Here is a 25,310-nt window from a genome sequence, read left to right as displayed (position 1 = left end):
GTCAGTGTCTGCCTGTTTCTTTGGTATGTCCATAGATATTAATGGCGTTTTATAATGGATTCGTCTTAATTATGGCAGTGACTAGGAAATATTAATTGAATATCGCGCCTGTAAATGGGAAGGGATTTATGACAAGGAAATTATTAGAGACAAACGTCATAAATTATAAAATGTATGCAACGACATTGATGTCATTTTTTTTAAATAAAAACTGTATGGTATCTTTTAACTTTTATATAAAATCGTTTAGTTATTTAGAATAAACGAGGCTTGTGGAGAGTACTTAACGGTAGGCAGCGGCTTGCCTCTGCTTCTAGCATTGCTGCAGTCCATGGGCGACGGTAACCACTCACCATCAGGTGGGCCGCATGCTCGTCTGCCTACAAGGGCAATAAAAATATATATATATATATATATACACCTAAAAGAAACCGTATGTCTTTATTGTGTCATACTATATTCCGGTGACACGACAGAGTATGGAGAGGCTAATCATTAACGTACAAACAGAAGTTCCATTCATATCCCCAGCACTTACTATGTAATATAATGTTCTAATGAGCATTTTTCTTTCAACAACAATTCTAGTCGAGAAATTTTAACATACATATTTAACCGTTTTGGACGAATTTATTCACAATCATATTATTTATCTTTTATAGTCATGAGAGCAGAAAGCACTTACTGATATTATAATAACGAAGTTAGTATGTTTGTTACGTCTTCATTAATTACAGAAAAAGTTTATATTCTAATATAAGGAGTGAAAACTTTTGTAAAAGCTAGTTAATTCAATTCATAAAGACTCATTTGCCAACATTAAAGATAATACGCCTTGAATATGTTTTTATATTTCTTATCATAACGAGATTAGCTTTCTCCCCGGGGATTCCCCAGCCTATTTGGCAGCGTGTAGTCGAAAACCAGTGTTTGGCAGCGGGATGAAAGGTAGCCTATAATTATTTCCCAGACTTCAGACTACTCGCAAAGCCATACAAATTTTTTTCATTAGCTTCAGTGGTTGGGGACGTGAAAACCAAACACAACAGACATTTTTAAATACGTATTTATAATATCAGTATAGATGTAAATTTATATAAGGGATTTTTTTTACAAATTATTCACATTCATGTCCCGGTTTCAATATACGTCTTTCATTTTATGAACCTCAAACATCGTTTAACGAATAATGAAAGAAAGAAAACAAACAAAAAAACAATTGCCCGCACTGATATAAATGTATCCTAAATCCAAAAGCTTAGGATATGAAAAATCTTTCATAATAATAAATCACTTTTTGATTTTTCTTAAAATTTCAACAAGACAAATTGTCAATTATTATGGCAACACTGTTGACATTATATATACATTTTTATAAAAGTAACAAAAGTAACAAAATTGAGTAAGTCTTACACGTCTTTAAAATCAATATAGATTCCTATAGTTGTATAGGAGTTTTTCCTGCGTCATGCGAAGCGTCGCAGGCGGTCGTCAGCAGATCATTACCTAAAATTATTGTAATTTAAATATTAATTACGAAAAAAAATGCATTACAATAATTACTCCTTACATTTTATGAAATAATAAAACTATAAGCCTTGTAACTAGAAGCACAACTATAATTGGTTCTCAACATATCTGCCAGACAATTAATGCCAACAAATGTTCGATTGACTTCCACGGTGAAGGAATAACATCGTATAATAAAAATGAAACCCGCAAAATTATAATTTGCGTAATTACTGGTGGTAGGACCTCTTGTGAGTCCGCACGGGTAGGTACCACCACCCCGCCTATTTCTGCCGTGAAGCTGCAATGCGTTTCGGCTCGAAGGGTGGGACCGCCGTTGTAACTATACTGAGACCTTAGAACTTATATCTCAAGGTGGCTGCCGCATTTACGTTGTAGTTGTCTATGGGCTCCAGTAACCACTCAACACCAGGTGGGCTGTGAGTTCGTCCACATATATAAGCAATAAAAAAAAATCAAACCTAAAACCTGCAACTAGAAGCACAACTATAATTGATTCTAAACATATCTGCCGGACAATTATTAGCATGAATCATAAAACAAATGCGTATACGCGGAGTCGTCATGATAGACATTGACTGTTGACTGAGATCAGATAAACGCCACCGCCCACCTTGAGACAGTTCCAAGTCTCGGTTCTATAATTCGGCACCCTTCAAACCGGAACGAGTTATGGTTTTCCTGCAGAAATAGGCGGGGTGGTGGCACCTGCACGTGCGTTCTTGACTTTTTAACCACATGAAGGTATGTGCTCGTAACTTACTAAAGTATTTAATTAGCGGTTGGTTCCAAATGTTCTTTCGGCATCGGGGGCAGGACGTGCACTTGTTTCGCCTTCCCCGCGTGGTATATTTGCCCCGGACTGAAGGGCTCCAGACGCGGGTGGGATGAGCTATCTGCGAAAACGTTGCGAATTACAAATCCGTGAAACAAACTCGGTAACATTTTCCAAGTGAATCATTTTCTAGCGCCGTTGTAGTTTAAAGGCCCTTTTTTCCTACCTAAGCTGGTAGCTTTTAGAGGCTAGGCCAGTGTAACCTAGCGAGTAGGTGAGCTCACGGAGCTCTAACCTGACGACGATGCTAACACTAACCCTAGCAAGAGCAGTGCTTCACAGAATCTACCATTGAATCGAAAACGCGACCCATTGAGAAGATCAGTCGATAAACTCAGTGGGCTGTATCTGTGGGTTAATTTACTACGGGTTCGGCGAGAACGGTGACTCGCGTTTGAGGTACCTAAAAGCATCGTTAGTGGATCGGGAGGATCCGAAATGCCGTGTGATTAAAGGTCCATGAAACGACACTAGAAAGAAACGGACATATACGATTATAAGAGTGGGATGTAGTGCGTCTATAGACTCTAAAGCAGGGGCTCCCAAACTTATTTTGTCTACTGCCCACTTTAAGAATAAATTATATTTTAGCGCCCCCATTTGTTTACTTACTTATAAACCACTATAGCGAGCGCTCAGTCGGTGTCTAAGAGTCCTCCTGGATGAAATTACAAATGCCTCTCGTGCCCCTATTTCTTTTCTAGGTCTCCTACCGCCCCCCCTTTAGGCCTGCAGCGCCCACAAGGGGGCGTTATCGCTCACTTTGGGAAAGGCTGCTCTAAAGGCTTCACTTGTATAGAAGTTAGTTCGAGGTGTTGACGTACCCTTGGCGTTGGCGGCGATGTACTTGGAGAGGCGGACGGTGGGCAGCGGCAAGTAGCCTGCCACCAGCGGCATCACGTCCAGCGCCACGCACTGCGGGTCCGCGCTCGCAGACTCCGTCGTTATCACACCTGCCACGTTGTTACTGAGGCCGTCAGCGCAAAAGTGGCCTTTTTTTCCTTACCTATGCTGATAGCCATGAGAGGCGATTTCAGCGTAACCTTAACTAGTAGGTGAGCTCACGGGGCTCAAACCGGAGTGATGCTAACACTGACCCTAGCAAGAGCCGTGCTTCGCAAAATCTACCACCGGATCGGAAACGCGACCCACTGAGAAGATCCGGCGAGAAACTCAGTGAGCTGTGTCTGTGGGTTAATTTACTCGTCGAGCCCTTCGTCGCGAGCGACGGGTTCGACGTGGACGGTGTCCGGTGCTTGAGGTACCTAAAAGCATCGTTAATGGATCGGGAGGATCCGTAATGACGTGGAAAGTGGCCTAAGTTTACCATAGTTAGTATGGAGATAATGAGGTTTGAATTTACTTTTACACTGCTTCGTACGCAAAAACTATACGCACAAAAATAATGTTTACAAGGTTTATTATCTATGGGTGAAACTAGCGATAGGATAGGCTTTGGATCAAAATTTATTGTTTTAATTAAATTGAAATATACATATAAAGCACGCATATGAAAAATTATGGGTTATGCCACTTTTGCGCTGACGACCTCATATCTATGCGACTACATAGCTATCTCAACTTCAAAACGTCCGATGAACGTTACACACGCATCTGTTTGAAGTGAAACTACTTTAGGCGAGTTGAGAGTAAAATTTAACTCGCGACAGATTCGTTAGGGCTTGAGAGAAAAGATACAATTTAGGAAGAGCGAGAGTGAGAAAATAGACAGAGCGTCTCGCGAGCCACTGTGGAGAGAGGGACAAGACAACGCGACCTAGATCGTTTTTCTTATACACAGCATAACAAGAGAAATTTGATTTAAGGATGAAAAATAAAGTAAACCACAATACTACACGCCGCAAAAGAAGTTCAACTTCTTTCACGTGCACCAAGTTGCACGCGCACCGTTTCATTTTTTACGTTACACACGGTTCACTAGAGCTCACGGGTTCATCCTGAGAAAATTAGCTAACACTGGCTTTAGCAAGAGCCGTGCTTCGCAGAATCTACCACCGGATCGGAAACGCGACCCACTGAGAAGATCCGGCGAGAAACTCAGTGGGCTGTGTCTATGGGTTAGTTAGACAACATAACAATTTTAACACTATGGTCTCATTTTCTGATTAACAAAAATGATTGTTCAACATTTGTTTAGATTACTACATTCGATTTGCTTCTTCAAAATGAATTTAATTATAATCTCACCCGCAGTTCGGCCCAGTACTGCCCACATCGTCTGATCTGCTAGGACTTCGTACATCAGTGACGTGTGCTCAGTTTCGTTAACCTGTAACAATTGTAAACAATTAAAAATTTCCAAGTACATTTATTTATAAGATGTAGAAGAGTTTGAATTGTGTATACGATTCATAATATAATTAAAATTAAAAAGATTGCTAAATTTAATCCGTTACTAAGGTAACATAAAGTAATTTTGGTTATTGGGAGTTTCTTTAACCCGGACGGGCCCACGTGATAGTGCTATCTGTTTTTTTTTATTTTTTTTTATTGAAGTCGTCGTAGCTTAACGGATAAGACGTCCGGTGCATTCGTGTTGAGCGATGCACCGGTGTTCGAATCCCAGGCGGGTACCAATTTTTCTAATGAAATACGTATTCAACAAATGTTCACGATTGACTTCCACGGTGAAGGAATAACATCGTGTAATAAAAATGAAATCCGCAAAATTATAATTTGCGTAATTACTGGTGGTAAGACCTCTTGTGAGTCCGCACGGGTAGGTACCACCGCCTTGCCTATTTCTGCCGTGAAGCAGTAATGCGTTTCGGTTTGAAGGGTGGGCTGGAGCAGCTTAGTTACAACGGAGATATAAGTTCCAAAACTTATATCTCAAGGTGGGTGGCGCATTTACGTTGTAGATGTCTATGGACTCCAGTATCACTAGGTGGGCTGTGAGCCCGTCCACACATCTAAGCTTTTTTTTTTATTGCTTAGATGAGGGGACGAGCTCACAGCCCACCTGGTGTTAAGTGGTTAACGGAGCCCATAGACATCTATAACGTAAATGCGCCACCCACCTTGAGATATAAGTTTTAAGGTCTCAAGTATAGTTACAACGGCTGCCCCACCCTTCTAACCGAAACCCATTACTGCTTCACGGCAGAAATAGGCGGGATGGTGGTGCCTACCCGTGCGGACTCACAAGAGGTCCTATCACCAGTAATTACGCAAATTATAATTTTGCGAGTTTCATTTTTATTACACGATGTTATTCCTTCACTGTGGAAGTCAATCGTGAACATTTGTTGAATACGTATTTCATTAGAAAAAATGATATCCGTCCGCCGGATTCGAACGTCGTTGCATTGCTAGATACGAATGCACCGGACGTCTTATCCTTTAGACCAGGACGACTTTGTCAGTTTTTTTTTATTGCCCTTGTAGGCTGACGAGCATACGGCCCACCTGATGGTGAGTGGTTACTGTCGCCCATAGACTTCAGGAATGCCAGGGGCAGAGCCAAGCCGCTAATAACTAACCCGTTGCACGTTGAGCTGCAAGCAGCACATCTGCGACGCCCTGCAGAAGTCCGACCCCTTGCAGGGCTCCAGCCTGGTCCTGATGACGAACAGCGTCGTGTAGTCCTGGATGTCGAAGGGGCAGACGAAGGGCCGCGCCGGCTCCTCGCCGCCCGTCGCCTGGTACTGCACGGAGAATATCGACTTCATCGGTCCCGCCTTCACGAGGGGATCCTTCAGAAGCTCCCACATGAAGGAGGCCGTCGTGCCGTCTGATGCCACCATCTGCAACGGAAATATGTTAGTGGTAAGGGGGCGTCCAAGCAATCTTTGGGTTACTCATACCCAAAAAACGGATAATGCTCTGCGTATACAATATAATAATGCCTTCAGGGCGTTGTTGAGGCTTCCACCTTATTGTATTGCATCAGGCATGTTCGCCGATGCGCACACCGATGACTACTTCGCGATAATGCGCAAAAAGGTGACATCTTTTATGAGTAGAGTAGGAGGAAGCACCAACAACGTCTTGAGGGTGAAAGAGGCTGAAAGACTGGATGGCCCGACCCTGGGTAGGTTCATCAAGTTGCATGTTCTACATGCTGCTTGATGAGACTACCAGGGACGGAGTTGATAGATTTATTTAAATACTAACATAGTTCTTAAGTTATTTGCAACACTAACACTAACACTGATGTCTTGAAATAAAAGTTTTTTTATTTTTATTTTATTTTTATTTATTATTTTAATTTATTTATATTTATTTAAAATCTTATTAATTACATAATATTTTTTTAAAAATATGTCGGCACACGTCAGGGATGGCTGAGCGGTAGTTTCCGTCATCACTCGTATTTGGTTGAACTCAGTTTATAAAAAGTCAATAAAACCTTTTGAATAATAATTATTGAAACTCAACACACACAACTTTCACAATGACAGGATAAACCGACAGTTTCGTTGCACATACCGACAGACCGACTGACTGACTGACTGACTGAAACGGACGGAATCACTGTCTGACACGAATGCATCAGCGCTAGATAGAACGGCCGTATTTATAGGGCTCTGTACACGTCACCTTGGCGTTTGTGTATCGTTGATATTCCGAACTATTGACCCGGATGCGACACGGCCATCCTGTGTTACACACGTCCTCGTGTGTTAATCTGAAGCAAAAGCAAATACCGCACAGTATCATTCACGCTCGGCCACATCTGACCACTCTACTAAAATAAAAGTCTTGTGTCATCACAAATTCTATAACGACATTGAAAGATTACACAAACGAAAATAAGTGATTTACTACTGCTGCAAGTTCTCCCCGTACAATTCATGTACACAGTAACTAAGTCATCCCTGTGACTCACATATCAACAGTCATCCCTGTGACTCTCATATCAACAGTCATCCCTGTGACTCTCATATCAACAGTCATCCCTGTGACTCTCATATCAACAGTCATCCCTGTGACTCTCATATCAACAGTCATCCCTGTGACTCTCATATCAACAGTCATCCCTGTGACTCTCTAATCGACAGTCATCCCTGTGACTCTCTAATCGACAGTCATCCCTGTGACTCTCTAATCGACAGTCATCCCTGTGACTCTCTAATCGACAGTCATCCCTGTGACTCTCTAATCGACAGTCATCCCTGTGACTCTCTAATCGACAGTCATCCCTGTGACTCTCTAATCGACAGTCACCCCTGTGACTCTCTAATCGACAGTCATCCCTGTGACTCTCTAATCGACAGTCATCCCTGTGACTCTCTAATCGACAGTCATCCCTGTGACTCTCTAATCGACAGTCATCCCTGTGACTCTCTAATCGACAGTCATCCCTGTGACTCTCTAATCGACAGTCATCCCTGTGACTCTCTAATCGACAGTCATCCCTGTGACTCTCTAATCGACAGTCATCCCTGTGACTCTCTAATCGACAGTCATCCCTGTGACTCTCTAATCGACAGTCATCCCTGTGACTCTCTAATCGACAGTCATCCCTGTGACTCTCTAATCGACAGTCATCCCTGTGACTCTCTAATCGACAGTCATCCCTGTGACTCTCTAATCGACAGTCATCCCTGTGACTCTCTAATCGACAGTCAAACTGGGCAACATGAGCCAGAACGTAAGATGTGACGATTTCGTCGTGGCTCAGATCTTCCATCGAGGTAACAGAGACGTTATTACACGACTTGCGTATGCTGCATTCACGCTTTTGTGGCTTACCATTGCTTAAATTGATAAGCGTCGCAGCAAGAATTTTGCATAACGAGCGAGAAATGCCTCCATGTGACACTTACTTGTGAAATCCGCGACAACATGATAAGGCACCGCCTTTCAGGGCCCCACTGAAGACTACAATGAGCTACGCACCATCCAGTAGACGTTCATCGAGGTACATATCAACCGTAGCGCACCAAGCACGTGGATCGGCATCTGTCTGTTCCCGATGAATTTCCGACCCGTGATCTCACATACCGTTACTGGTATTCTGATTTCTGATCTGCATCATGTTTTTTCGCTGTACTTCGAACATGTTCAAACACGTCACGCCAGTGAGAGTAGAGTCCTGATCCCACTTCTGATGTCGGCACACGTCAGGGATGGCTGAGCGGTAGTTTCCGTCATCACTCGTATTTGGTTGAACTCAGTGTATAAAAAGTCAATAAAACCTTTTGAATAATAATTATTGAAACTCAACACACACAACTTTCACAATGACAGGATAAACCGACAGTTTCGTTGCACATACCGACAGACCGACTGACTGACTGACTGACTGAAACGGACGGAATCACTGTCTGACACGAATGCATCAGCGCTAGATAGAACGGCCGTATTTATAGGGCTCTGTACACGTCACCTTGGCGTTTGTGTATCGTTGATATTCCGAACTATTGACCCGGATGCGACAAATATATTAAAAATTCAATTTTTAAAAAACACTATATAAAAATGGATTGCCGCTGATGGCGGTGTCTACTACACAAGCCACCAATGGTTAGGACTCCAGAGTGAGAAATCTCCTCACAATGCGTGCAGTATCGAGGGTAACTGCTTTCTGTATTAGGCCCTTAACCCAGCTGGATGACGAAAGTTTCTTAAGATGTTGATCGAAACTTTTCGCTATCAAGCCGTGTACCGACACAACTATTGGAACAATGTTATTTTTATTTATTATTATCAATTACGTGAGGCGTTTTTAAAACATATTTGACCCCCCTCTCCCTCCCCCCCCTAATCTCACGCGAGATTCTTAAAAACTTCTAGACTTCCACCCATCTAAGCAATAAAAAATAAAAAAAATACTTGAGAACTTCAAAACAAAGCATGCTAGAACGTGTCCGCGCGTCGCTGTTATTCGGCTCTTTACGTCGCAATGTTTGTCGACTCGCACGTGTCGATAGAGCTAAACAATCGAGCGCTACTTCGCTGCGCTTCTGCGAAGTTCGGACGAATACGAAAAATACTATTTTCTCAGATTTGGTCATATTTTATTCTAGAAATAATTTTTCACGCAATCTCACACCGTTTTCTGCGAAAAATATAATTATGTGTTCTGCCAAGACCCCCCCCTCCCTAAGTGAGATTTGGAAAGATTTGGCTTGATCCCCTCCCCCCTAGAACACCTCACGTAATTAATGGACGCCCCCTAAGTAGATATTATTTTTCTATTGGATTAGTCACAGACGTCATAACGTTTTTGCCCCATGAGGTCTTAATTCTATCCTTTAGACCGCAATGCACGATAGCTTCGCGGCAGGAATGGTGTTCACGCGTGAGAACATACCACCAGCCAAATTGGACAGCCTAGACTGCGTTTCAAAATGTACAGCGTCTCTTTTTTTTATTTTATTGCCTAGGTATGTAGACGAGCTCACAGCCCAACTGGAGTTAAGTGGTTACTGGAGCCCATAGACAATGAATAGGCGGGGCGGTGGTACCTACCCGTGCGGACTCACAGAAGGTCCTATCACCAGTAAAACCAGTCTCACCATATGATCGCTCTTCTTCGGGTTCAAATCCGACACGGTGTTGTTACCGTCGCACTGCAGGCCGGCCTCGGTGAGCGCGAACTGGACGTAGTGCGCGACCGTCGACTTCAGAGTCACGTGCACGAACTTCCGGGTGTTGGAAGTGAGGAGGCGCCACGACGCGATCATGGGCGGGGAGAAGTGTAAGGGCACTTCCATTGCCGACTCCAACCAGGGGCACGTAATCCAAACCTGAAAAAAAAAATTCTGTAAAGTCGGTTTACTAACGATAGTTGAACGTGACAATGTCAAAAGAAAATACTGAAGGAATGGTTTCATTTTTCAAAATTTTAATTTTATTCGTTTGATAGATATTTTGTATGGATATAGAGAAGGAGGTAAATGGAAATCACTATTGAATTGATCGTGACGCTTCAATTTATCTCATGACGTTTTCAATGTTCAAATTAGACTCGAATTGACTACGGCGTTCCATGATCGCGTCTTTGTTATCGTCAAATAATTGGAGAAAGTGATTGCCAGTTTAGCCACGTGATCGTGGACCGCCTCAGAGCGAGGTAACGCCGCATGGGTCATGTTTTTTCGTGCGTGCAGCCGGCTCCATCGAATTATAAGACGTTGTCACATCAAAAAAACAACAAAACTAACAAATTGTAACATGATAACTTCCATTTGAAACTTCTCCGAAACGAAAATGACACAGATAAACGACTTTTTTTTCCTACCTATTCTGGTAACCTCGAGGGGTTATTTCAAATTCACCGAACTAGTGGGTGAGCTCACGGGGCTCAAACCTGACGTCGTTGTTAACACTAACTCTAGCAAGAGCCGTGCTTCGCAGAATCTACCACCGGATCGGACCCCACCGAGAAGATCCGGCGAGAAACTCAGTGAGATAGTGTCTATGGGTTCATATACTTTTGGAATTCTTCGTCGCAAGCGACGGGTTCGGTGAGGACGATGACCGAAATAAGCGACAATGAAGAGACAAATGTAAAAGACGAATCTATAGGACTCTGATATTGGGAGGGAATGTAATATTCTTCTAAAGATTCTAATTCGACTCCAGCAAAAGCTTTTTTTATTTATTTCAATATTTTCCATTTTAATTAAGATAACAAATGTTACTATATTTTAAAATATGACTATAGCGACATCTCGTGTCGTTTAAGGTTCAAGAATGTATTATAGATTTTTTTTCTCTAGATCGATCTTGTTTTCTTTTTTAATAGCCACTGCCAGTTTCAATAATAAAAATGTTACGTTCCCATTTTCTCCTTTTTGTCATACGATTTTTCTTAGCAATTTCATTTGTTTTTTAAACAAAGTCAATTTACAAATAAGAACTTAAAGGAATGTAGATCTTGAGACATCAGTGTTTATGGTCGAATTTCAAACACCGTTTGATTAAATTTTCTTCATTTCAAGTTTCACTAGTTTATGCTAATCGAATATTAAGCGGAGCACAATAACTGTACTCCAGTTAATGTTACTCACGACGTGCTCGACGCTCCTCTCCCTCCTGGGCTGAAGGCTGGCGAACAGGGTCAACGGTATCGTCGCCGCGTCGAAGGGCTCGCACGCGACCCGCACCGACACCTCGCGAGACATTATCGAGAACTCATCAGACAGTCGAATCAGCAACCCAGATGTCGTCTTCAACGATATCTTCGAGTCCTGAAAGCGATCTTGATTTTAGAAAAAAAAAAAATTATAGTTTTTTTCTTTTTATTGCTTAGATGGGTGGACGAGCTCACAGCCCACCTGGTGTTAAGTGGTTACTGGAGCCCATAGACATCGACAACGTAAATGCCCACCCACCTTGAGATATAAGATCTCAGTATAGTTACAACGGCTGCCCCGCCCTTCAAACCGAAACGCATTACTGCTTCACGGCAAAAATGGGCATGGTGGTGGTATCTACCCGTGCGGACTCACAAGAGGTCCTACAACCAGTTCGTGTTGTAAACATTCACACGTCATTACGGATTGATTCGAAGCATTCTGTGTGCTTAGTGCGAGTTTTTAAACGTTCTCGATAGCGTAAAAGTTAACACAAATTTGTGTGGAATTGAAACGTTTGCGTACGTTTGCCGCTAGGGGCGCTGTTCCAACTGCATACAAATTTGAGTTAGCTTTTACGCTATCGAGAACGTTTAAAAACTCGCACTAAGGTTAAAAACTAACACTGTTATGGGATGTTTTCTCTCTAAGTATCATCAAAAGACGAGAGTTGGTGAGTGAAATGTGAACAAATTTGTGTGTTTTATACAGCATACCGTCATATCAATAGGGACTTGTCAAAGATACAATAATTTTTAAATATTAAAACAAAATACCTATATTTTAATATTTTTGTTTTTGATAAAGAATAGCGCTGAACAATTTCGATTGGGAGACCCGTTTCCTTACTGTGTACTCTAACTTTGCAGGCTGTAAAAACTCATTCATAATACATCTGCGACGTCTCGATGGTCTTACCTCTTCAATCCTGGTACTTCCACAAGTCACAACTAGCTCCATTGCGTGCTCTAAACCGGCGACCAGATCCTTCTTAGGTTCGACTTTGTTTAAATAAACGTTGACCCCCTGAGTTACCACTTCGAATCCGACTTTACCGCCAATCAGAGCGTTCGATAAAAACTCCAATTTCCCCTCCACTGTTATCGATATTTGACCTAATTTAAACACGCCCTTTTCTGTCGCTGTAAAATCCAGTATCAGGTCGTTGGAGCCAGGTTTCAGTAGTATATCCTCGCTGGAAAAGCATTTCTGGTAGTTGTTTCTGATGGTCGCCGACGGCTTCCGATATTTGCTACTGTCTGAACGACGCAGCGGCATTTTAGGGTTGTGACATTCCACTGTCGCCTTTTGTAACGACTTGTCCTCTTTGTAGTGCAATTGCGAAGTTATATGTAACGGATTGAGTAAAGGATTGTTGGGTTTTAAATCATCGAGTCTTAAGCTGGAAAAGAATTACAAAAATTATCGATATATTATTTTAACGTACAGTGCGACTCTATTTAGAATTTTACATAATATGAGCACACAATATATGGGAACAACCGAAATTTATTTACTATGTATAATAGGTAAAAAAAATACATAAAGGTCGACATAACAGTTGTAAGATTAGATTTTATATAGTATAAGTTCACTGTTTGTGTTCCTAATTAAAGGAAAAAAATGGTTTAGAGATGTTTCATTTACAAATATTACTCTCCTTTTTATTTTGGCTTCTAGTTTCATATAACACGGTTTCGCACAGCACGGGACTTTGTAGGAACGTACCTACCGTGCCATATAAGGGTTACCTATCTTAATATATATAAATCACGTGTCACGTTGTTTGTCCGCGATGGACTCCTAAACTACTTAACCGATTTTAAATGAAATTTGGATCCCGTGTGCAGTTTGATCCAACTTGAAAAATAGGATAGCTTACATCTTAATTTATCGCCGCAATATTATTTTATTGCAAATTACTTGTCTATTATTTGACATTCACAATTATCTGTTAACTCTAAACGATTTTAACAGATGGCGATATCTGTTGACTAGATTGAGCAAGTAATCAATAGATGGCGCTGCTATGTTAAACCTCCAAATGTGTCATACAAGCTACAATTTAATGTCATAAAGACCACGTGTTGCTGAGGCTAAAGTATAAGTGAAATTTATTTCGTAGTAAACGCAATACAGTGTAATCCAATTGTTCTTACTTTGTTAATTTTTGGTATTCGCATAGTTGGCCACGTGTTATTTAGAAACAAAAACCTTAACCACAGCAACGGGTGGCCGGGTCTGCTAGTATTATATATTTCTACTGTGACTTAAATAAGGTACTCACCTAAAAACTAAACTATTTATTGCATCTTCAATTTTATCGACGTTCCTCTTCGGCGAGCCGGTCTGTATTCCTACACTACAGTTAACGCTTAAATCAGTCTTGTGTTTGACGGGAGGCTTCTTCTCCGCTACCTTGTCGTCTTTAAATAACTCTATGCTTATTGCTGCCTTCGTACATTTTATATCTTTAGGTAGAAAACTTTCTATGACTACACGACATTGAACCTTATTCTCGGTGATGTAAAGACCCCTTTCGGGTGGCAGTAACGAGACAGACTTGACCTTGAAGCACTCGTTCAATTCGGCCAGCACCGTGTCGGTTTTGTTCGCCAGATCCTCACGTATGGTCCTCATCATTTCCTCGAAGTAAAAATTCCTGACTAGTATTTCTAATTCTTGTGTGCATGCTATTGTTGCAGAGAGCTTCGCGTATCTGCACATTGAACAGATAAAACACTTTAAGCTTAATAAAAACAGCATATGAATGTATAGGAAGCTCAGAATGGTTGTCTCGACTTCACAATTATACGTCAATATGGTATAGAAAACAATTAAGACTTAAAATGCGTTCCATTAATCGGTTTTGTACCATAGTTCTTTTTATTTTGCTACAAAGCAAGCGCTGGACTAAAGAACGAATATATTATAATATTCTCATGAAAAAGAGCCTTTGTCTTCGCTAAAACAAATAACAAAAATATTTGCTTACACCAAAAGACTGTGTCCCATAAAGATTTTTTTAATTGATAAGTTGAGCTGGCAAGGATACGGATTATAACGTAGATGCCACCATTCACCTTCAGACTGGTGGTATAGACCTCTTGTGAGTCCGCGCGGGTAGGTACCACCACCCCGCGTATTTGTGCCGTGAAGCAGTAAGGCGTTTCGGTTTGAAGGGCGGGGCAGCCGTTGTAACTATACTGAGACCTTGGAAATTATATCTCAAGGCGGGTGGCGCTTTTACGTTGTGGATGTCTATGGGCTCCAGTAACAACTTAACAACAGGTCGGCTGTGAGCTCTACCAACCATCTAAGCAATAAAAAAAATACATGAGTACTCAATTTCCGTTTGTACAGTCCAACAGTTTCCCTAACCTTCAAACCAAAACGCATGACTTCGCGGCCGAGTCGAACAGGCCACTGTCCTAACCTAACGTGCGGACTCACCACACGCTCGACTAGTAAGTTATTACCTATCCATGTCCTTCATTTTCTTCGCGGCCGAAACCAATTCTAATCTCGTTTGTGCCGCCAGCTCCTTCCAGCCTTGTTCCTCGTAGGACCTGAGCGCGTCCATCAGGAACACCACCGCCTTGCTAGTCTCGCCCAACTCAGAGTAGAACGATGCCAGCTCCCTACCGATAAGCCGAGCGAATCTGAGGATATAAAGAAGCAGGACTTAGTTTGAAATATGAAAATCTTCACATCGTTACCTGGTGGTAATGCATGAGGTGATACGTCAAGTTAATTTTAATTTTTCTGTGGACGGAATGGTAAACAGTCGACGTCGCTCTAAGCACGTCACTACGGATCCTCCCGATCCATTAACGGTGCTTTTAGGTACCTCAAGCACAGGTTACCGTCCTCGAAGACCCCATCGCTTGCAACGAAGGCCTCGAGGAGTAAATTAACCCACGGACACAGTCCACTGAGTTTCTCGCCGAATCTTCTGTGGGTCGCGTTTCCGATCCGGCGGTAGATTCTGCGAAGCACTGCTCTTGCTAGGGTCAGTGTTAGCAACACTTCCGGTTTGAGCCCCGAGAGCTCACCTACCCGCTAGGGTGAAGCTGAAATAGCCTCTAAAGGCTATTAGCATAGGTAGGAAAAAAACGTTTAAATTTGAAAAATATCATAATAAAAAATTTCTATTGATGTTCAATTAAAAACATCTAACTGTTGATGGTGATACCAAATAAAACGTACTTTTAATTACAAAGCTAAATGTCGCGTATTAAGCGAAATGACGCTTAAAACAAATACCCTTTCAAATCAAATCAAATAAAAATAAAAATTCAACACTAGGTGACCTGACAGACATCGTAGTGCCTCAATCGATTAATAAAAGACCTAAACTTTTGTATAATATAAAAACAACTTAAAACAAACAAAAAATCTGTCCGACGTGGGACACATCAAAGGAAAAACAAAATTGTTATTTCTATTTAATTCCGAGTATTTTCATGTTTAATTGCCTTTTAAACCTTCCCTGGACTTTCACAAATAATTCAAGACTAATATTAGCCAAATTGGTCCAGCCGTTCTCGAGTTTTAGCGAGACTAACGATTTATATATATATATATGTATAAGTATAGATAAATGAAAGTACATACTTGTTCAACGTTAAAAAGAACTACCGCCAATTCACAAAAACTAGCCTCCGTCCTGAGAAGAACTGGCAAGAAACTCAGCGGGGATGTCTTTTTTTTTAAGTATTAAATATAAAAAAAATTAATATTCATTTTCATTAAATTTTTATTCAATTCACTGCTCGATATATAACTAGTCAGGTCATAAGTATTGTCACACAGTAAAAACTTTTCTTTTAGAATGCTGGCCACAAAAAAGTTTATTGAATTCGAATTTCGAATTGTTCATGAAAATAAAAATGTATACTTTTTAGAATTTTACTCATTTTTAAATATGGAGTGGACGCTTAAAGAAGACCGTGTTGCAGTTATTGCGTTGCATCGTTGCGGTTACGCGCCAATTCAAATTTTTAACATACTGAAAATTTTGAATATAACCAAAAGATTCGTTTATCGTACCATCAAACGATACAATGAAGACTCTAGTGTAGATGACAGGTCAAGAAGTGGTCGCCCTCGGTCTGTTAGGACTCCAGCAGTGATAAAAGCTGTGAAGGCGCGAATTCAAAGAAATCCCAAACGTAAGCAGAAACTGTTGGCCCTTCAGATGGGGTTAAGCAGAACCACGGTGAAAAGGGTGTTAAATGAAGACTTAGGGCTTCGGGCATGTCGAAGAAAAACAGGGCATTGTTTGAATGCTCGTCTAATGGACCTGAGACTGAAGAGATGCCGCTCTTTGTTGAAGCGGTACGCGAGAAAAAAATATCGGGAAATTCTTTTTTCGGATGAAAATATTTTTACCGTAGAAGAGAGCTACAAAAAACAAAATGATAAGGTGTACGCACACAGTAGTGAAGAAGCGAGCAACCGTATTCCGCGTGTCCAACGAGGTCATTTTCCATCCTCGCTCATGGTATGGTTGGGAGTTTCTTATTGGGGCTTAACAGAGGTACATTTTTGTGAGAAAGGTGTAAAAACGACTGCAGCTGTGTATCAAAATACAGTCCTGACGAACCTTGTGGAACCTGTTTCTCATACCATGTTCAATAACAGGCACTGGGTATTCCAACAAGATTCGGCGCCAGCTCATAGAGCGAAGAGCACACAAGACTGGCTGGCGGCGCGTGAAATCGACTTCATCCGGCACGAAGACTGGCCCTCCTCCAGTCCAGATTTGAATCCGTTAGATTACAAGATATGGCAACACTTGGAGGAAAAGGCGTGCTCAAAGCCTCATCCCAATTTGGAGAGACTCAAGACATCCTTGATTAAGGCAGCCGCCGAAATTGACACGGACCTCGTTCGTGCTGCGATAGACGACTGGCCGCGCAGATTGAAGGCCTGTATTCAAAATCACGGAGGTCATTTTGAATAAACTTTAGTGTCATAAGAATCTATGTTTTGTTAAGTTCATTTTGGTATATGAATGGTTACATAATGAATAAACTTGTTTCAATTACATATTTTACATTAAACATGTGACAGAATTTATGACCTGACTAGGTATTTACCTTAACCTCCCTATGTGCTTGTAAGTTCCCATCGCCAGCTCGGCCAGCTCCAGATAGTACTGCTGGAACGAGGGAGCGCTGCACAGGGCCTCCTTGAGCCTGTCCGTCGGCGTGGGCGGCTGCGAGTTGGGTTCGCTGTCCCCCATGCCCGCGGACAGCATCACGACTAGATGGAGTTGCTCTGACGTGGGTTCCGGCGAACCGGGGAGTAGACCACAGAGCTTACCCAATTCGTGCAACTGCAATTATAAGGCTTTTATGTATTATAGGTTTTTTATTTATTTATTGCTCTGATATGCATGATTGCATATACATCTACAACGTAAATGCGCCACCCACCTTGAGATATCAGTTCTAAGGACTCAAGTATAGTTACAACGGCTGCCCTACCCTCCAAACCGAAACGCATTACTGTTTCACGGCAGAAATAGGCAGGGTCGTTGTACCTACCCGCGCGGAGTCACAAGAGGTCCTACCACCGGTAATTACGCAAATTATAATTTTGCGGGTTTGATTTTTATTACACGATGTTATTCCTTCATCGTGGAAGTCAATCGTGAACATCCGACTTTATGCCTCTCTCGAGTTTTATTACGATATAAATATTTACTGACAATCACGCCACGTTTACTCGTCCCATGCTAAGTTCGTAAAGAACTTGTGTTACAGGTACCAGATAACGGAAATAAATGTAAGATTTTTGTTATATACATACATATATTTAATATACATCCATAACCCTGGAAGACATTTTATATTTATCATACAAATATCTTCCCTTGGCGAGATTCGAGCCCGCGACTCCCTTGTGTAGTGACCATGTCACTTACCACTACACCAGACGGCCGTTAACCAGACGATAAATACCTTATCTTTGGCATGATGTAGGAGGGGTGCTTGCGCTGCCGTGCACATTTCCAGTGCGTTATTAGTGGCCGCCAAGCGTTCGCAGGCCCTCAACGTCTCCGCGCACGCCAAGTGTGCCCAGCACGCACTCGCACCATCCACAGCGGGCGCGCCCAACAAACTTAACTCAACTATCGAATTATGCACGGTGGCTAGACAACGGGACGCTATCTGCAATAAACATTTTAGCTAATTACATTGTAGGTATACGACAAAGGCAGTGCCGGATTTACCCTAAGGCCCCCGGTAGGCCCCGGCCAGATTTAGGGGCAGCCACAATCGTGTCAAAAAACTTATTATAACGTATGGCGCGCGGACTGCACTGCATGGTGCAATCTATACCGCATAAAACTAATTTTTTTGCCTAAATTTCTAAATCTATTTAGATAAAAGTTGGCAATAAAGTAATTTCATAATGTAGTCTATATGGTGGGAAAGGGGCGGCTGATGGCTTGGGACCTAGGGCGGCCGAGACTGCAAATCCGCCACTGGACAAAGGGAAGATCTTCCTTGAGCGGGTGATGTTGCTCGGTAGACCGAAAGTCCGAACGTTGTTGTTCGGAACTTGTACATATGCGAGTTTATCTTGAAAATGTCGTAAGAGAGACTCAGGCATCTGTCAAATATCTTGTGTTCTGTGATGGCTACCGCCACAATAGAAGGTTGGGGCTGGGTGACTGTGCGTGATTTCTTCCCAGTTATTATTATTTTGTTTATTTTATTGCCCTTTTAGGTGTTTTTTTTTTCTACCTAAGCTGATGGTCTAGAGAGAACATATCATCGTCCCCGGGCTAGTAGATGAGCTCACGGGGCTCGAACCTGATGTTGTTGCTAACACGAACCCTAGCAAGAGCAGTGCTTCGCAGAATCTACCACCGGATCGAAAACGACCCACTGAGAAGATCCGGCGAGAAACTCAGTGGGCTCTTTTAGGTAGATGAGCATACGGCCCACCTGATCGTGACTGGCTACTGTCGCCCATGGACTTTAGCAATGCCAGGGGCAGAGCCAAGACGCTGCCTACCGTTAAGTACTCTCCACAAGCCTCGTTTTAATAAGGACATGTCATAACGCTCGGGAAACGCTTATAAAGTAACGTTTGGAACAACAGGTCACGTCTACAGGTCACCTTTCAAACTAAAAAGCCGCATTAATGTAACTAATAACGCCACGAAAACAATACAGTGTGTGCTGGTACTGGTCTAAGTCGATCGTGTATTTAACAGTCCATTACCAATGACAGGTAATTCGCTTCACACATGGTCGATCATGGAGAAAATATTCTATTACTGTACGTTCCTCTATGCGCTCGTTGGAACTGTACAAACTTAAAGAACAATTTCAAAGTTGAGATTAATTGTTTGCGGCGGCCCGTATTTTAAGCTCCAACGGCACAGTACGCCGGTCATCGTTCTCGTCGAACCCGTCGCTTGCGACGAAGGGCTCGACGAGTAAATTAACCCACAGACACAGCCCACTGAGTTTCTCGCCGGATCTTCTCAGTAGGTCGCGTTTCCGATCCGGTGGTAGATTTTACGAAGCACGGCTCTTAGTAGGGTTCGTGTTAGCAACGTCGTCAGGTTTGAACCCCGTGAGCTCACCTACCAGTCAAGGAGAAGCTGATATAGCCTCTCAAGGCTATCAGCTTAGGTAGAAAAAAAAAGTCAGTCCGAAATTTGCTAGTATCTTCCGTAGCGAGAGCAGTGCTTCGCTGAATCTACCACTGTATCCGAATCGGAACTTGCTGAGAAAACTCGACGCGAAATTCAGTGAGTTGTGTCTATAGGTTATATTAGACGTCGAATTCTTCGCATATGACGAGAACGGTGACCGGCGCTTGGAATGTCTAAAAGAATCGAGAGTGGATCAAGAGGATCCGGAGGGATGTGTCTAAGGCGATTGTCATTTCTCCATCGTCTGGTCCGTAGACATAATTTACGGCGGCTACGATATTCGATGTGAAAAACAGCATTTAAACTATATTTTACTGGTGGTAGGACCTCTTGAGAGTCCGCTCGGGTAGGTACCACCACCCTGCCTATTTCTGCCATAAAGCAGTAATGCATTTCGGTTTGAAGGGTGGGGCAGTCGTTGTAATTATACTTGAGACCTTAGAGCTTATATCTCACGGTGCGTGGCGCATTTACGTTGTAGATGTCTATGGGCTCCAGTAACCACTTAACACCAGGTGGGCTGTGAGCTCGTCCACTCAACTTACCAATAAAAAAAAAACATTTTCTTCTACTATATCGTGCGCTACTGAGGATCGCGACCACATGTGACGTTCTTCCACTGTGTTCGATCATGGGTGGCACGGACCGCATGGTACAGACTACCACCAAGTGCTTCTCTTACTAGATCTGACCATCCGGCTGGTATTCTGCCCACGGCGCGCTTGCCCTCTATGCGACCCGCAATTATGAGCTTCCCTAATTCATGTCTGGGAGACCGCATGATGTCCGAAGAAGCTCATAACACATTTCCGGCAGATGGAAGAGAGCTTTTTTCGGATATTTAGCTCCCTTAGAATAGACTCGTTAGTTCTCATGGCAGTCCACGGTATTCGTAGCATCCTCCGCCACACCCACATTTCAAAAGCATCGGATCTTTTTGATATCGCGGCTATTCATGCACCATATACATTTTACACGGACTACTAAAAATATGGTCCCTTATTATTTAATTAGTGTGTTGTATTTTATTTCTATTATTACTTTTTTCAGTACGTTTGAGGAATTTCTAATTGGACATAAATATTAGGCGTACGTGTTTCGCTTAATGAATTATTAATTTGGTTTAATTTCGAGAATTGCGCGTTCGCCATTAATTGGTTTTAATCGAGGCGAGGTACGTACATAGATTACGTTGCCTCGTATATTTAAAACATAGCTCTTTGTAATTTTACAATCTTTTCACGGCCTTTACTTGAAATCCTTAAAGTTTTTTTTAAGGCCTTATCTTCGTAATTTGAAAAGTATTTTCTGTATCCGATTGAAATTCCTGATCGATTCTAATGACAAATAGACCAAGAGGGCCAAAGCAGGGAGACTAAATACTCCATGTTATTAGTGTAGTTCAACAATATCGAGTGAATGTGAATGAGTTCAATTGGGTGAAACATTTAAGGATGGTTTAAGCTCAGATCTTAATTAATCAGATTAGCCTTCCGGACTAACGTGTCGATATTGAAGCAACTGGGCATCAAAATCAGACTGTCTACTGTATGTCTGAAGCGGATCCTCGAATATTTTGGTCACATTGCGAGGAAAGACGGCGATAACCTGGAAAAACTTATGATCACAGGGAAAGTTGAAGGCAACAGATCTAGAGGCCGCAGCCAGGCTCGTTGGTCCGATCAGATCCGCACCGCTTTGGACAGTACAGTGTACAGCGCGCTGCATGACGCCGTGGACAGGGGAAAGTGGAAAAAGATCTTAAGATTGAAGCTCATGGGTGATGGTGGTCACGACCCTCAGACATAAGGAACACGACTCGAGGAGGAGGAAGCTCAGATCACTGATAAATAGAAAGAGATAGTAAAGTGCTGCAACCATGTTTTTTTTTTTATTTTTTTATTGCCCTTATAGACAGACGACCTACCATACATACGGCCTACCTGATGGTGACTGTTTATCGTCGCCCATGGACTTCAGCAATGCCAGGGGCAGAGACAAGCCACTGCCTACCGAAGTGTGTATAAGAAAAAGTCATATAAAACTAATTTCACATTATCACATCACAATTTCACATAATTTTATATTAATGAATAAAAATACCCCTTATGTCATATTTTGTTACATTTTATTTATAATTTGACGCTTGTAAGAACGATGCATCAAGTTATAATTATGTCATATGTAATTTTTATATTGTGCTTTAAAAATTTTGTAAAGTTCATAGAAAGTCAAGACAGAGAATATTTTTTAAAATTTAATACCTTATGCCAAATTAATACATGTAGATAATTAGGAAAAGATAATTTGAAAACATGATATGAATACTGTAACTGTTTTATAAAAAAATACTGTCATGCAAACAATCAAGATACAGCACATACATTGACTCCAACTGTGAGTAGATACTTTCATATTGTGATTACGTCACATGCTTTTAGAAAATTGACAACATACTGGTGTGTGCCAAATTCTGAATCACTGATTAAAGAGCACACAATTTTATTTCACTATGCAGTCTGTTTATGATTAGATAGATTTTTTATTAAATTATTTATTTAACATTATTATTAATAAATTTTTCTTACCTCCCAAGGTTTAAACGTTAGTAATAACATGGCACTTTGTCTTTGAAACAGATAACTTCTAAAATCCAATAAAGAAGCTCTCTTCTTAATTATCAGTTCTCTCAAGTGCTGAGGAACGAGAGTGGTCAGTCTCACAGCTTGCCACGAACTTACTGGCTGTCTAAATGTGTCGAGCCATTTCGGACTCTCTGCTATATTTGAGTTGAGTACAAATTGCGAAAACAGAGCATCTAATTCATCATACTGAACCAGTGCTTCATCATATAATCCTAACATTTCTAGCACAAATGCTAGTTGTTCCTGTAAAGAGGATTAAACCTTAATTAAAAAAAAACTTTAAGATATTTAATTTTAAGATATTATATAAAAAAACTTTAAGATATTATAAACTTTAAGATTATATCTATAAACCTAGACCAGGTCACTGATGATAAAGTAACTAATATATCATAATAGCAAATAATTTTTACTCATCATCAATGCTACAGTTAAAAACATATTTTAGACACTAGAAACACACTTCATTATCTATTATTCATTCTATTGACTCTTATGAAAATTTAACATATTAATGATGAAGAATTACATATATATGCCATGACAAGTTGGCAAATTGTACTGACCTGTAAAATGAAATATTTACAAAAATCCCAATCTGAATCATTCCGTTTTTCTCTCTGCTCTCTCATATACTCTTCAAATTTAATCAATGCCTTATTATAAGCAACAAGAATAAAGTGTCTCATCTTTGCCACCAAAGCTCTCCATGATTCAGCACTTCTAGCCTCTGATTTTATAGGATTTATTACTGATATAAATCTATCTTCATTCTGCTTTACTGCAAAATCTCCTTTTATTTTATCCAAAACTGTTGTTCTCGGTAAAAGTTTGTTTGCTTTCCTTATATCATAAGTTTCTACTTGGACAATCATCCAATCTGTTACATTTGCTTTTTCTAATTGTTTCAACCATGTTTCTATTTCTTCTCGCAGTGTTGTCTTATAATACTCAATGTCCTACAAAAGTTGTGATGTAAATTTTTAATGTATTGGCTGATAATATGATTATTGAATTACCTATTGATCTTAATTTCCTTTTTTTTGAGATATACACATCCAATTTACTTTTACTCTTATCAGTTCTCATACATTTAGATATTGAATAATAAAAAATATTGCATGTCAACTATGTTAATTGTTTCTGTTAGCAAAATTATTACATAGCATGATTTTATTATCATGAAAATGAATTTTCATATAAATATATAAAATTATATACTAACCACACAGTCAGTCCAATAAACTTGAAGTATTGGGCGTTTTAACAAATTCAATTCTGATTGAAGTTTTTCTTTATTGTATTTTATGAATGAAGCTTCCAAATAAACAGACTTTGTTGCACGACCGTATGATCTTCTCCACTCACAAGAGTCCTGAGGGATAGCAGCAACGAGCGGCGCTTCTAGCGTACAGAACAAATTCCAATCTCCCGCGCCTAATATTCAAAACATTCATTTAATTTTTATTTTAAATTTGTTACTGTCTAGTACGTATGCCATACGGTACTTACATGTTACGATAGGTTTATTGATCATTCCCTCCCTATCAGCTGGTAAACTACCAACACCCTTCATTTTTCATCCAGTTAATATCATCTGCGAAACTTGTCGATTTTGCGGGCATGACACAAATAACATTCCAATAATTACGAACGGAAACCACCCACTTTACTGACACACACTAAATTGACGTATTTGGTTTTTGTTATAAAGTACGCAATGTATGTATGGTTTTAAACTAAATTTTACGTAAATGAAGGTATTTTTATAAGTTTTTGATAGATTCGTTGAAACTAAAATTGAGAATTTGACAAAAACTGCTGTCATCGCCCAACTCGACAGATGTGTGACGTTTCGTTCTCATTTTCTCATTAAGTTGGAACCACTGTTGGAACTTTCATAAATTAAAATGAAGGAACTTAATCAAAGTCATTAGAATTTAAATTCTGCAAACGCACATAAAAGTTTAAGCTTTGTTAACATTATTATACGTGAACTTAGTTTATATTTAAACTTTAAAAAATTATTAATCACTAGATTATCAAAGCTGAAGTTACATATTTTACGTGACTAATTAGTAAAAAGAAAAAGTGAAAATTTTATGATCCTAGAAATGAAAATGGAGCCAACGCTCTATGTTCGCGAGAAACTTCTTATTACTATTTAAGTTGCAGTAGAGTAGACTGACAAGGACTGCTTTTAAATTTCGTTCAAAGAAACTTTTAAAGTCAGATTGAGTCCTAAGTGTGCTTTTTATGACCTACCTAACGAAATTGTTGACAAAGATGAGATCCCATGGCAAACTTTGCATAGGTCTGCGCTAAAAAGATATAACAGATTGGAAATCAAGAAGATTTAAGGAAAAAACTTAAGAAAAATTGTGAATGATATGATAATAAATTCCATAAATTGAGCCATATGACATGTAATCTGTTACTCTGTTACGTGAATTTGACGTGGGAACTACAGATTGTAAAGGCTTCTGTTAATTTAATGTGAGAGGCTGTAGTGCGATTAGTGGGAATGATTTATTTGTCATTAAAGTATTGTATCGGAAGTTATGTAT

At 40.7% G+C, this 25,310-nt stretch overlaps 1 protein-coding gene across 1 annotated transcript; it reads right to left on the bottom strand.

Annotated features, from left to right (window-relative positions):
* Positions 1–1,052: 1,052 nt before the first annotated feature.
* SIDL (SIDL trafficking protein particle complex subunit 10) lies at positions 1,053–24,592 on the bottom strand. Its single transcript, XM_028169632.2, has 16 exons — positions 24,256–24,592; positions 23,969–24,180; positions 23,310–23,702; positions 22,687–22,986; positions 18,387–18,596; positions 17,520–17,758; positions 14,895–15,077; positions 13,703–14,134; positions 12,334–12,817; positions 11,350–11,529; positions 9,853–10,083; positions 5,869–6,132; positions 4,574–4,655; positions 3,190–3,318; positions 2,294–2,426; positions 1,053–1,506 (listed from the first exon to the last, which is right to left on the bottom strand). Exons 1-15 carry the CDS (start codon positions 24,317–24,319, stop codon positions 2,302–2,304), a joined length of 3,528 nt encoding a protein of 1,175 aa, XP_028025433.2. The 5' UTR covers positions 24,320–24,592; the 3' UTR covers positions 1,053–1,506; positions 2,294–2,301.
* Positions 24,593–25,310: the final 718 nt, after the last annotated feature.

Source organism: Bombyx mandarina, chromosome 07 (genome assembly GCF_030267445.1).
Source record: "Bombyx mandarina strain Sakado chromosome 07, ASM3026744v2".
Taxonomy (NCBI): Eukaryota; Metazoa; Arthropoda; class Insecta; order Lepidoptera; family Bombycidae; genus Bombyx; species Bombyx mandarina.
The sequence above is the reverse complement of the archived record's forward strand: the minus strand, read 5'-3'. Positions and strand labels throughout refer to the sequence as shown.

Excerpts from the sequence above, each read along its gene's own strand:
- SIDL (XM_028169632.2), bottom strand. The coding sequence starts at position 24,319 with ATGAAGGGTGTTGGTAGTTTACCAGCTGATAGGGAGGGAATGATCAAT. Across the intron at positions 24,181-24,255 it reads CAATAAACCTATCGTAACAT|GCGCGGGAGATTGGAATTTG; the intron begins GTAAGTACCGTA and ends TTTGAATATTAG. Across the intron at positions 6,133-9,852 it reads CGAAGAAGAGCGATCATATG|ATGGTGGCATCAGACGGCAC; the intron begins GTGAGACTGGTT and ends TTTCCGTTGCAG.